General features: G+C 44.3%; 2 protein-coding genes across 2 annotated transcripts; both read right to left on the bottom strand.

Annotated features, from left to right (window-relative positions):
- Positions 1 to 87: 87 nt before the first annotated feature.
- On the bottom strand, positions 88 to 4,648 carry cyyr1 (cysteine/tyrosine-rich 1). Its single transcript, XM_058051285.2, has 4 exons — positions 4,308 to 4,648; positions 3,699 to 3,798; positions 2,839 to 2,999; positions 88 to 697 (listed from the first exon to the last, which is right to left on the bottom strand). The coding sequence occupies exons 1-4, from the start codon at positions 4,384 to 4,386 to the stop codon at positions 564 to 566; spliced, it is 474 nt and encodes a 157-aa protein (XP_057907268.2). The 5' UTR covers positions 4,387 to 4,648; the 3' UTR covers positions 88 to 563.
- Positions 4,649 to 6,612: 1,964 nt separating this feature from the next.
- On the bottom strand, positions 6,613 to 12,073 carry adamts1 (ADAM metallopeptidase with thrombospondin type 1 motif, 1). The gene is made up of 8 exons (XM_058051173.2): positions 11,281 to 12,073; positions 10,124 to 10,464; positions 9,920 to 10,052; positions 9,384 to 9,841; positions 9,113 to 9,299; positions 8,857 to 9,035; positions 8,277 to 8,452; positions 6,613 to 8,192 (listed from the first exon to the last, which is right to left on the bottom strand). Exons 1-8 carry the CDS (start codon positions 11,825 to 11,827, stop codon positions 7,454 to 7,456), a joined length of 2,760 nt encoding a protein of 919 aa, XP_057907156.2. The 5' UTR covers positions 11,828 to 12,073; the 3' UTR covers positions 6,613 to 7,453.
- Between the last annotated feature and the right edge of the window lie 1,840 nt (positions 12,074 to 13,913).

The following is a 13,913-nucleotide window of genomic DNA, read 5'->3' as shown; positions in this document are numbered from 1 at the left end:
CCGATGAATGCCAATACTGTACACACAGCAATGATGTAGTGTCTTTCATTCACAACACCAGTGAAAACAGCAAGGAGACATGTCATTTATTCATTAAAAACAGTAAAGTCTCATCCACTATTCACAGCCATCAACTCAGTTCACCTACATAGTTTCAAGTAAAATATATCCCAGCCCTGCCCTGCCACTTCCACACCATACACCATAATGAAGGAATAAAAAAAACTGAACTGAAATATTCCCTCATATCCTTAAAAAGTAGCCTGCACCTTCAAAAAAGCAGCTCAGTACCTTTGAAGTGCACAGCCAGAAACTGATAAAGCGTTTTGGTTTGGTGGCTGCAGGCTCGCAGTGCCTCAATGTCCTCTGGTACGTCGTGTTCAATTATTATTCATTTTCCCAACACTGTCTGTAAAGGACTCAACTCTGCTTGATTTTGCTCAGATGACCTGCTTGCTGAATCATTATTGCACATGGCCCTGCTCCCTGAGGTTCTTTTCCGGCCTGCAAAATCAGCCTGGGAGAGCTTCATTTCAGCTGGCCAGTGGATGATACGTTGCAAATTATTTGCTCATGCACCCTGGGTAAGGAGGTGGGGGGGAATAGTTGGCCGGCTCAGACTGAGTTGGTGTGTAAGGCGGAGGGTGGAGAGGTGGAGGGTACAGCTCACAGTCGTAGGTGTATGGAGGTGGAGGACCTGTGGACAAGGAAGAAGAAGAAGCATTATTATGGTTCCACCATGGAGCATCACCATTATCAACATGTCTGAAAAGGAGTAGGAAGAAGCAGTTTTATTTAATCCTGTAACAATTACTATTGCTTATCTTCCTGTGTCACATATGTCTGATAGTTATCGGCCCGATATCAGCATAACAATGCAAGATTTCTTAGGGCGCATTGATATACATATTTATGCTAGTTCCGTCAACAGCAACAACACTTACAATGTCCGCTCACATTGGGATGGCCGTGTCTTCCAGCTCCAGTCGTTGTAGCGAAATGGAGCGATGGGTATCCACTGAGACTAGCGATTAGCAATGCATCGTGCTAGACCGCCAGATAAAAAGTCTTTCATGTTAGCGGCTACACTAATAATATAGCTGTTGCTTGGTTAATATACATGTCTGTATATTATTAATTATGTAAATGGAACACTGTTGCCGTTTTTTTTGTGAGGGCTTTAGCATCAAAATAGGTAATTCCCATGCCGTTGTTGTTAGCTATCTCATACTATCTAATTTTCTTGCGCTAGAATGCACAGAAAAGGGAAAGAAATGTGTTTATGTTTCATTGGGAAGATGGGCAAAATCCCCCCAAAAAAGTGCAGTTCCCCTTTAAGACCAGAAAAATTAAACAGCAGTAAAAACCTCTCTTGGCTTTTCTACAGCTCTGAATTATTCCTGAAGCAACCCGTCACAGTTTGGTGGGGGTATTCTGTCATCTAGCGGCCAGACTGAGGTACTACATATAATTCACATGGTCACAGCAGGGGGTCTATTCATTTTTATCCACTGAAACTTCAAAGCAGCAGAGAAGACAGATACATTAACTATGTAAGTGTTGCATCAGCAAAAATACCCTGTTTGGCATTTCCCCATGAAAATATGAACTACGAGTTGAGAGAAACCTCAACCCAACTGAAATCTTACCAACATGCACACAAAGTAACATTATTCCCTTCATCTGCTGCTGAGGCACGGCAGGCAAAAATAATGAAAGGATTCCCAACACTCTAATGTGAATATGTGTGAAATGTGATCGTCAGCTGCAAAGCAGAGCTAAGATGGCCAGTCCAGTCTTGCATGAAGATGAGAATATAGAGAATCAAAGGTGATAAATAAATGATGAAAGAGTTGGGGGGGGTGCTACCTTTAAATGTGAAGACAACGTACCGGCAAGCGTGATGAGCAGTCTGTTTTTTTTCCACTTCGACAAAACACGCGGGTAAAGCAGGGGAGCAGTAAGTATTTTTAGCATTTTAAAGAGCGTCTTTGTTCTTCCTCGCGTGGAGAGAGATCACATTTAACTGGAAAAGGGTGAATCTTTTTGAAAACAGCAGCTCGAATATCAGAGCCTGAAGCCAAGGTGGATGGATCTCTTTGGTGCAGGGAGTTCAAACTTTTTCCACAAAAAAAAAATGGATGGATCACTGTATACATTTTGAAGATGCTAAAACCAACTCGGAGTAGGTCACAATATGCTAAGACATCTGAGCAAAACATTGACATCTTAGCTTTGTGTTATAGTGGACAACATGAATTAATAACTAATAATTAATTAATTAATTGGTTCCAGACTCAATCGTGGTAAGTGAATTTCTGCAAAACTCCTCATATATAGTAGACATAACAGAACATGAGCCATTTAAGATATAAATAAGACATTCTCTGATGCTGAGTGGGGGCGGACAGGAAGTGACACCATGGGGTGAAAGTTGAGTTTAGGGATTATTGTGCCAGTTGAGAGATCATTCAAATCTGCAAAAAAAGTCTGTTGTCCCTTATATTAACATTACTGACACCTAGTGACCAGTGTAGAATACTACATATCATCATGTATATGAATAGGTCTTCTGAATGTCTTATATTTATGTTTTGGTTCATTTAGCTATTTATATGTTTGAAAATGCTTAATTTAGGCCAAAATATGTAACATTTGCATGCATTTGACTAATAATCAGCAATATTCAACCACAAAAAGCATAATAGTCAGTTTTCTCCTTTGGTGGTGTTCGTTTTATCCAACAGGAGACTGAGGGCCATAAATATAGGACTATGTAGACCATGGAGTAATAATACAGCAGCATCCACGTGAAGCGGTACACAAGTGTGGTCTCACCTGGGTAGCCCTCAGTCACAGTGTTGATGTATGAGTTGTTGAACACGCCCACCCTGGCACCGTGCCCATTTTTCACACACATACACACACACAGGAACAAGGCTGCCATCGCTCCCATCAGAAATACCACGCCGAACACAATCCCAGAGATGGCAGTGCCCCTGGAACACACAAGCAGTCACTAATGATTTAGGTTGTTGCCATGGAGACTCGGCGTAGCATCTCATGTGACTCAGCGTTGTGAGTCGTGTAGACAGCATGTCCGGCTTTATAAATGTGATCATTTCAGGGCGCAATAGCCGTAAAATATACATAGTACACACGTCAATACACGTGTATCTAAACAGAGGACAACTCGGCAAAGCGATAAAGCAGCTGTGATGAACCAAGTCAAGCATCGGTCAAAGGTCAGATGCTTTTGGTAAGTTAAAGGACAGCTGGTGGGTGAGTCGCCAAGCATTGCCGTCTTGGCGACGCAGCAGAAAGGAAGGGACTAACACGGGTGGTTGCAATTCATGATTAAAAAGAAGAGAAGAAGATTGCGTCATTTTGTTGTTGCGGCAGTAATCCATTCCAACTCTAAACACCCGATGTCACTTCCTGTGTGCCTGCTTGTCTGCACTCTGAGCACCACGACACATTTGCAGCAACACAAGCACACGTCTTATGGACTTATATCTACTTTATTGTCTAATATGAGCGTGACGGTGAATATAGGGGTGTTATTTCATATCAAGAGGGCTCTGACAATGTCTGCAAATGCATTTGATAGAGAATAATTATAGCTAGAAAACAATGTGACACGAAAGATACAGTTTTATCCGGCATTAAAAGTAGATGGGAGATAGGCGATAACTCACGAAAGGACATCCCCAACATAGGCGTAGTAGGAGCAGCAGAATGGTGGCGAGCCTTCACAGCAGTACTCCAGGCAGCCATGACACTGGGCCTCACTGACACCTGCAACACATGCACCCATGGTTTAGATATAAGACTTAAACATGATGTTAATACTAGTATAGTAGTAATAGTAGAGTCACCATTTTTTCCATTTAGAGCCCATCAATTGAAATAGAAAGGAAAACAAACTTCAAGCTTGTCTACTTTCCACATGCACCGGAGGGCAACATAATTATGCAAATTTCCCATTTTGGAAATTAAGACCTTATGGAAGGGGACACAAGCAACCTAACTTTTTAATTCAGTATACTAAAGCTGCTATCTTTCCATGTAAATACCAGCAGGAGGTCCTGGATGGCTCTTCATGGGTGGTCCTTGGAAGTCCTGGCTCATGTCTCTCCACACAGACAATCCCTTTACACCCCCACCCCTTTACACTCGCGCGCGCACCACACACACACACACACACACACACACACACACAACTCTAATTGGAACTTTCCTGAGGTTTGTTTCAAATGTTAGTTCCCAACAAAAAGCACACAGATTCAGACAAATAAAAACCTTACCAGAGAAAGCACAAAACAGCAACGAGCTTCTTAGCAGTTCCCATCTCACCGCCTGCGTCCTCCTCCAGAGGTTCTCCATGACCCTCCTTCCTGTGCCTCCTTATCCGTGAACACAGTCGAAAAATATCTTCGGGCCCATCACACAGTGAGATTCCGAGGCAGCATTTACCCTAGCTATACGGTCTCACAAAAATCGAGAAACAGAAACAAAGTTGTCTCTCCGTGCTTTCCCCCCAAAAGTTGAAGCTCCGTTTGTCCACTCCACGTGTGAGCGTGGCTTTTAACACACCTCAAAGCGTCTGTTGAAGTTTCCATTCTCTTCCTCCCATCCGCCAATTGCACGAGAGAGACGGAGAGAGAGAGAGGGCGAGATCAAGTCGCCAAAGCGTCCGGAAAAACAACTTCTGGGGAACGCTTTCAAAATAAAACGAGTATATTTTTGTATGTAAGGATTTTGTACTGAAATGTAATTTACGATTTTATTCTGAAGAAATAACTGCTATTAAGTGTTGTGCGTTTGATTACGACTTAAAGTATGGGTGGTCGGTTACCTTATCAAGTAATACTGTGATTGTGATTTTGCCTTTGACAAAGATATTAGGCCAAAAAATAAAAATTATATATATATATACATATATATATGTATGTATATATATATATTTAAAATATATATATATATATGTATATATATTTCAAGACAAGTACGTTTAAACAGAGTCATAATGACTACTGGCTGCATCAACGGTTCTGCTTTTCGTCTACTATATTCATTTAGCAACTTTCGTTGTGGTTTACTCTCTTCCTACCTTCACTGAATGTTTCATAGACCTATATGAATTTTAGTAACATCCTGATCATATTACTTGTCTTTTAGTATTAAACCATACAACAATATTACAAGGTGACAAGATACAGTCATAGCCAAAGTTGGTACTACTTTTATTGAAACTTTGGACTTGACTCGGACTTGAGTCTGATAATTTGAAAATACAGGAGATTTTCAGTGAGTATGTTGAGTTAAATATGCCCCCATTCATTCATTCAGTATTCAACTAAACGTCATTATGTAATTTCATGAAAGACACCACATTTTCCCACAGAATCGGCCTAATTGAACGCCCAGTCAACATCCAGTCAAATTTAAGAACAAACAACCAAGTGAGTGCTAGACTGCTGGAGAGTGATGGCCGATATCAGCATTAAAATTGTACCGATAATTATGGTGTCAGATTTTTTTCCCCCATCATGAAAACCGATATTAGAAAAATGGTGTATACAACACATATGTGTTCATGTTGTGGATCGGCTGATATAGGTATTGTAAATTGAGAGTTAGATAATATCAACATATTGGGGTTTTTTTTGGCAAAAAAGCCAATATCGGACATCCCAAGCCCTAACAGAGTGAAGCCGGGAAATTCGAAGCTCAAAGGGATTATTGTACAACATAAAGTGGAAAGAAATATCTTAATGTTGCATAAGGTACAACATGTTCTGGCCATAAATCACTGGGTTATCCACTGTCCTCTGGCGTCACCGTATCTGTGTTATTGTGTGGAGATAAGGGAAAATAAGCACAAAAGCACACTTGACTCACTACTGCAAAAAAGGACATCCATTATGTTGGTTCCAAAGAGCACCCAAATCCACAAGATGCTTTTTTCTCTCCTTTTTGGACATGTTATGAATGATGAATTATCTAAGTATTAAATTGTGACATGTACTTGTAAATATTTTAACATATTGAGATAAAATCCCCAAAATCCATCCATTGCAAGTTCTAACGCCTTGTTGAGTCCTTTAATTTGCAGTCACTGCCAACATATTCAAAAGTTCTGCCCTTTTCATTTGAACAGAATGACAAAGTCCATAATTCAAACAAGCAAGGAACCCAGTGAGGGGAAGGATAATTTAGCTCTGCCACCCACATGGAGCAGCAATGATTCATAATGCCTTCCAGATGTTTTCTTCCAAACTGCAATGATGCTGAGGCATGAAAAAGCAAGCAGGTAAAAAAAAAAAAGACTGATATATTAGGAACAAATCTGTGGTTAGAAAATGTGCTCATTTACAGCATACGATGTGTCTTTTATGTATTGTACTCATATGTCTAATTTTCTTTTTAACCGTCCGTAATTGCGAGATAATGACCTGCTTTTTGCTGCAGAGTCAGATGACAAGGCGGGAGGTCATCTTTCAGCTCCGTGGGACAGCGCCCGCAGGGCCACTTTTGGTGGTCCTAACATTGTGTGTCAAATCCATTTAACTTCCAAAAGAGGAAAAGAGGAGACAACAGTTGCATGAGTCAATGTGATATTTTATTCATGAACCTTTGACCATAAACACTGTATAAATACTCTATATATCCTACTTCCTTCTGTGATCTCAATAACAAATAAAAAATAATATTAAAAAGGCCACATGATTATATATAACAGGCTGTACAAAAATAAATAATGTTTGGATATTCTGTACAATAGAGACAACTGCAAAAAACAAATTGCCTTCGCAGAAGGCAGGAGAGACTTACTTATGAAGTAGTAGCAGGAGACAAGTCCCTCTTTAGGTCTCCAAACACACACACACATACACACACACATACATTACACGTACACACAAAACTCTTTGGTTTTCAAAATATGGCTAAATGACAAAATACGAGGCATTCAGAGAGAAAAAAATGAGCGTTACAATGTGCCACTGGTAAAAACAAAAACAAAAAAAAAGTGAAGTGCTACAGGTTTGTGATAAATAAATGTGGACTGACAGTTCAGAATAAATCTTATTTTCCATACCTGATGGGAGGAGTTAGTAGAACACTATTTTTCTCCATATATATACGCCCCAATAATCTCCACACCCTTTGAATCTGTCCAGCCCAGCTTGGACAAACATGCATCAAATCTCTGCACACGCTCACACACACAAGCATGACATCGGGATGGTAAACAGCATGCTGAGATTCATTCATTTGGGAGACAAGGTGTGCCGCCGCTACGCGACGCGACGCGACGCGACGCGACGCTACGGCAGACTTTGTTGACACAGTCAGTGTGGTTCCCACCAGGAGGGGAACGACAGACGCAGTCACTGACATGTAGATTTCATGAATTTGGGAACTAGAGGTCAGATTGTCGAAGCAGTCCTTAGCAGGCGCTCTGATAGCACAGTTCCAGCAGGGGTCGTGGACGATCTTTGCTGTCGCAGCTGTCGTGGGTCAATGTGCGGCCGTCGTGGCCAATACAGCGAAGTTGCCGTTTACGGAAACCCCGGCCGCAGGTCTTGGAGCAAAGAGACCACTCCCCGAGCAGCCAGGTAGGGCAAGGCTGAGAGGCGCAAGAGCGGGAAGCCAAAGGACGCAGCTCCTCAGGGCAATCTTTGGACGGACGGCCCTGGGGGTCCAGACACACCACCTCTCTTTGCTGCATGCCTCCTCCGCAGGTCTGGGAACAGGGACCCCACTCCATCAGAGTCCATTCAGCTACGCCCAGTTCTCGGATGGCGTTGATGGAATGCCGCCGACCGCCGTTGTTGTTGGGGGAAGCAGCGTTGTTGGGTCTCGGGGCAAAGTAACTGTACTTCACTCGGGGCCTCGGGGCCTCCCCCACTGACAATACCTGAATGGTTAGAGGCTCAGGGAGAGGAGAAAAGCTGCGGAGCCGCTCAAGACTGGCGGAAGAACCACTGTACCGCAACAGTGCCCCTCGCAGGGTGATGTCTGACTCCATGGTCATTAGCTTATAATCGCCATTCAACAGGTAGGTGCCGTCCTGTCGGCGCACTGCCAAGTAACTGTTGTCATGGCGGCCATTTCCAGGGGAACGCTGCTTGACATCCACATGGGTAGCACCTGTGGGTATTGTCACCACGTCTTGGTACCCGGGCCTGGATCGACGACAACCATTGACCAATTGAATCAAATCATGTACACATTCTTGAAAAAACTGTCAAAATGGTCTGGGTTCTTACCTGGCACGTTCCAGTGACCCTGACACTTTCTTGCAGGTGGTTCCGTCGCCGCCGCACACGCCGCACTTATCGTAGCGCTGGTTGGAGCCAATAACACGATCACATCCCGCCTTGACACATTGACCCTGAACGCAAACTGAAGTGGAATCAGGACTGCAGGGTGTTCCATCTGCCACCTGTGGGAAACCAAGAGACAATTGGAACTTAGTCCTTCGTAGGACTCAACTGTTCAGCGTGCTCCACATCACGGATGCGTGGAAAGGCATGCGCGGCATAATTGGTGGCGTGGCATCATGACACGGCCACACAGACACTTGAAAGTACAGACTTTAGAGTCTTTAAATGTAGTAAAACCAGATGTTCTCCATGATTTTGTCATTGTCACGACGGAGGAAGGTAGCTGCTTTTAAAGCAAAACTAAACATGCAATGGAACAGAACACCACCTTCCGTTGGTGGAAAAAAATCTCCCTCAGTCACAGTAATGGAGGGTAGGTGAGTAAATAGTGCCATCAAGTGGCTTGCATGTAATTATGCGCCGGTATGACCCCAAACTTTCACATACAATCATGAATTCTTACCTTAGATTTGAGGACAAAGAAGTATCCCGTTCCTTTGGCCCGGCACACAAGCTTGCAACGGTCTTTGGGCGAAACTCCAGCATATTTGGGAACCCATTCGACACCCTCTCCTGATCCGAGAGACACTTGGGCTGACATGTCATTGTGCGCAAGACACTGTTCCTCCCGGAAAGACAAGCCTAAGAAAATGACACAACGGTGAGGTTTGCGTTGATGAAATACCATGTGGGTTTTAGTTCCACCAGCACTGGCTTACCGTTGGTGTCAGGGCAGGTCTCGGTGTTACAGGAGCGGTACTGGATCCTCTTGCCCTCACAGTATTTGCCTCCATTTTTAGGCAAAGGGTTGTCGCAAGATCGGAATGAGTATTGCACCCCTCCGCCGCAGGTTCGAGAGCAATCACCCCAGGGACCCCACGCTCCCCAGCCACCGTTGACAGGAGTCTAGAAACACCAAATTCACAAGTTTATACCTTCAGATTTCAGAATTTGAATTGGAACTGGTTTAAATCAAGTCGGGTTTCTTACCTGATGTTTCACAGCTTGGCTCTTTGTGAGACACTGTCCAGCCAGGCAGTAACTGTCGTGTCCACAAGGGGTCCCGTCAGCCCACGGAGAGTTCTTGGTCTGGCACACTAGCAAACCATTGGATGTTGTCACTGTGCACCACAAAGCTGCGCAGGTGGTGCTCAGGTCAGGACAATGTTGGGAGTCGTCACCGAAGGTGAGGCGACACTGATGGTCGGCGTCGTAGACTGTCCCGGGAAGAGGCTGTGGGAGCGGTTGGGGCTTGACGGGCTTATCAAGCAGACACTGACCGTGGCCGTTATCCAGGAAGGTGGTGACCATGAGGGCGGAACAGGGGGACCATGGCTGCTGCTGGTCAAGATTGGACAGAGTGGAGGCCATCATGTGGGAGCCCCAGTGGGGACCGTTAACCCCAGAGCAAAGCTGAGCATCATCATGAGGCATGTTGAAGACATGGCCTGCAGGACACATGTACAAACGTTCAGCAGTGCACACAATGTGTCCATCTCGTCAGAACATCATCCTTATCTACTCACCAAGTTCATGTGCTACTGTGAAGGCAGCTTGCAGTCCATCGTCTTCGATGATTGAGCAGCTTCTGTCGGGGTCACACACTGTGCCAACGTCGGCCATTCCGAGAGTGTCACAGGAGTGAGCGCCGCACAGATCCTACAGGAGAAGATGGAAAAGTCAATAAACAGTTTTCGGTCTTGCTTTTCTTCCGTATCTCACCAACTTACCGTCCTGGTGAAGAGCATGGCGGTGTCATAGTGCTCAGGGTGGCGGTCACTGGGAGGGTTGTGCTGCCGCTGCCACTGGCAAAAGTTGCGGAGGGTCATAGCGGCATTGGACGACACCTGGGGGCCTCGCTCTTCCTCATAGACCACCAGCAGCTTGACCACGGCCAAGCTGATGGAGTTATGGATGCTTGGGTGACGGTAGAGACGGGAGGCCACCGCCATGATGGTGAGGAGGTAGGCTTTGAGCCCGGCGCCGTGGAACTCGGCCATGGACTGGTCGGCCACCAGCATGATCTCCAGGTAGCGAGGAGTGGAAACAAAACGTCTGGTCCTGCGGTTGGCTGAAGAGACGGGGATTTGATTTAGTTATTACGACTGAAGTCGTCCACATTTGTAAGCACTTTAGACGTCCAGGACGTTAACAGATTAAAAGTCGTTGTGACGTTGCAAACACAACTCGGTCTTTTCCTTGGCATAAAACTTTTTACTCTGCTTTTTGATGGGAATTGCAGACTGTTGTGACTCAACGTCACGCCACCCATGACTCCTCCTCCTCCTCCACATTATTAAAATGACCTTTTCGGGTGGAAACTTACAAATTTGCAGGGAAGAAAATCCTCTCTAGAGGGACACATTTCTGTACCAGGAGGTGAGCTTGCACGGCTCCGTCTGGCTCTGCTTCCACCCCCCCACACCCGCCCCATTCCTACTTCCCTGAATCGATACAAATATCGATTGTGTCGATATCAAGAGTCACGGGTGTATTGAGCCGATACTGGAGCAATGAGCACCATATTATAAGTTGTGTTGTTCATATTGCTACAGTATTGATGTTATGTTTATATATTACTATACAATTCAAATGATCTGAATGATATTTTTTTATGTTACTGAAATTTGTATAAAATAAAAAATAACTATAATTTACTGATGTTGTTACATTATCTTAAATATATATTAGAAGGTTTGGATTGTCTGGATTTACTTAGTATCGAATCGATATCTAACCTTGCAGTATCGCCCTGCCCACTACATCCCACCCACTTTGACCCCTCACTCCGCCTCTTCTGGCTAGGAGTGTACGGCCGTCAAAATTGGTTTTACAGTACATTTAGACTTTTAGGCAAAAATATAAAATATAAATATGATTTCCTTACATGTCTGCTCTGAGTTTCCAGGCTCTTCCTGCAGATTTTTCGGCACCCTCTCCTCGTCCTCATTGACCCCACATTTGGAACTCTCCTCTCCAGCAGCTGCGCGACCCCTCCGGCGAATGACGTGCACATCCTCCCGGTTCTCCTCCTCGCTTGCATTGAGGGGTTGGATGAAGAACTCTTGGCCGTGAAAGTAAAATCCACCTCTGAGTCCCTGGCACAGGTTGAGCGCCGCGGCGGAGTGCTCGTCCGCGTTCACCGTGCCCGAATAGAAACACCCAGTCTCGTCGTCGCGGTTCGGTTCGGAGTCGGGAGTCCCCACAACGTGGAAGACAAACCCCGGGGCGAGAAACGTCTGATCGGGCTCCAGCTCTAAAGTCATCTCTTCACCGAACACGTCAAGCCTGTACACCCTCATCTGCGTTTCGCCTGGGGTGAGGGTTCCCCCCGGTTCGGCGTCTAACCGGACTGGAACTACGGTGCTCTCTTCCCAGGCGCCGACGCACAGCGCGGCCACAAAACCGATGGAAACACAGAAGAGCCACATCATATGAATATATAATGGAATCCAACCAGCAGAAGAAAGTCAAGTCAAGTTGGTGTGACTTTAAATGCTACCAACTCAAACTAACACAAAAGCCAAATTACGCACTACGTAATTTACGTTAAAAAATGTCTAAACGGGGACAACATCCAGTGAAAATTCCATTTAAAGTTAAAAGTCAGTGAAATGAAAATAAAATCTGGATCTCAGTAGTAAATCCGACAGGTCTTCCTCTCAAGTGTCAGCAACTGTCTTTAGAAAGTTTTGCTGACTCTTTCTGATGTGTTCTCTCTTTTTGCGCTGCAGTCACAACTCTCCCTCCTTATATACGCCCCTGGCCCCCCGGGTGCCACCCCTTTTGAGGGCCCTTTGATGTGAGAGGGGCCAAACCCTGGAGACTTGCCATAATAATCATTGTAGAGGACAGTGAGCTTTCCCCTCGACATGACGTTTTAACCCTTTCATATAGCTTTGTGAATATGCCATAAACATACTCTCCTTTTCGTTATTCTTATTTATTAATTCGTTTCTGAAGAACTGAAAGAGGCAGCAAGCAGGTCAGGACCATACAGAGGCGGTTGTGATGAACCGAAGACCCGCAATGCAATGGCAGAAAGGGGCCGCTGAGGTCTTAAGGTGGAACGGTACTTTTACACAGCAGAACTCCTCCATTGAAACCAAGGCAGATCCAGCCCCCGTCCTCCGGCTCCTCGCCCCACCCGCCCGGACCTATTCTCCTCTGCTCAAATGTTTCACCTAATGATGCACGCCATTCTCCGATCAGACACTTCACATCTTTATTCCACTTTATTCATATTTTAAGTAGATTTTTAGAAATAATACTAAAAATAAACATTAATACAACGTATATATTCATATATACATATATATACAACGTTTGAGTCAAATCGCAACACGACTTTAATCAAAAAAGCCACATTTGGGCCACTCAAGTCCTATTTAGTGGTCCACCTTAAAAGAATCAGCGCTTTCAAAAAGGCAGCCGGGGTTTTATCTTTCTCCGCTAGATGTCAGGCTTGAGCTAAAGTCGAGTACCGCTTTGCTGCACAATGTCCTCAATTTAACCAGAAGATGGCGATGTTGTATCACATTGTGTTACATTAAGGCCGCATTTATTTTTCATGTCGCTTGTTGGAAATCCCTACAATCGCTACTATATTGTGCTTTGTTCTAAAGACAGCTAAAATGCATACAACTATTCCGCCTATAAAAAAAACTAAAAAAAGCCTCAACAATGCCTCCATTTAGATAATCTGACCTTCATATTGACCAAGCTACAGCTATATTGTTATTATTGTTGTGATTAACATTGTTACGATGAAGAACTACTTTAAATAGCATAGTGACACCTTGCCACAGCACACGGGCTAGCAACGAGCTACTAGCTTCACCACATACTCGTCCACAGCAAGTCCCGCACGGTAATGCTACATATTGGAGCTGCAGCCGCCACTGCTGTGTTTTTAAGTGTGTAGAAGTTTAGATTAAAATGACCAAAGTATCATGGATGTGTCTGTTGCTACATGGTTACAGCATGGCAATTAAATGATTAAACTTTGTTGGAGGTTTTTGGAGGTGTTTTAATAGCAGGCATTCTAGGTGGAATAGGTGTGTCCCAGTCATGAACTGCCTCTTTTTATCTGTTTTTACTCGGGATGTCTGATAATCAGTATAAAAATGCAATATTGGTTGATATCAGTATCAAATTGTATGAAATTGAACACTGTCATTTTTGGGTTTGGTCATCTGCGACAGAGCAAATTAGTGTAATAAGGAATAATCCATCTATCCAATCATTTTCTTCTGCTAATCCAGCCACATTTTACAGACCCACCCAAGGGTCATCAAGGGGCTCCAGGCCAGCTGCGAGACATAATAACCTCCACTCTTCCATAAGTCAGCACTGGGGCCTCCTCCCAGCTGGGCATGCCTGGATCACCTCACCAGGAAGGCATCCAGGAGTTAAGTATGGCTGTATCAAAAAAACATATCTAACTACTACTGAATTGATTTAATTTTCCAGAATATTCCCAGGGGCAAATAAAGAGACAGAGACGCCAGCATATTTAAA

The sequence above is a fragment of the Doryrhamphus excisus genome, linkage group LG15, assembly GCF_037039965.1.
Source record: "Doryrhamphus excisus strain RoL-2023G ecotype Guam linkage group LG15, RoL_Dexc_Guam_v1.1, whole genome shotgun sequence".
NCBI lineage: Eukaryota > Metazoa > Chordata > Actinopteri > Syngnathiformes > Syngnathidae > Doryrhamphus > Doryrhamphus excisus.
This window is presented reverse-complemented; position numbering and strand designations above follow the sequence as displayed.

Excerpts from the sequence above, each read along its gene's own strand:
- cyyr1 (XM_058051285.2), bottom strand. The coding sequence starts at position 4,386 with ATGGAGAACCTCTGGAGGAGGACGCAGGCGGTGAGATGGGAACTGCTA. Across the intron at positions 3,799-4,307 it reads GCTGTTTTGTGCTTTCTCTG|GTGTCAGTGAGGCCCAGTGT; the intron begins GTAAGGTTTTTA and ends CATGTGTTGCAG. Across the intron at positions 3,000-3,698 it reads TATGTTGGGGATGTCCTTTC|GGGCACTGCCATCTCTGGGA; the intron begins GTGAGTTATCGC and ends TGTGTGTTCCAG.
- adamts1 (XM_058051173.2), bottom strand. The coding sequence starts at position 11,827 with ATGATGTGGCTCTTCTGTGTTTCCATCGGTTTTGTGGCCGCGCTGTGC. Across the intron at positions 9,300-9,383 it reads GCCAAGCTGTGAAACATCAG|ACTCCTGTCAACGGTGGCTG; the intron begins GTAAGAAACCCG and ends TGGTGTTTCTAG. Across the intron at positions 8,193-8,276 it reads GGGTCACTGGAACGTGCCAG|GCCCGGGTACCAAGACGTGG; the intron begins GTAAGAACCCAG and ends TCGTCGATCCAG.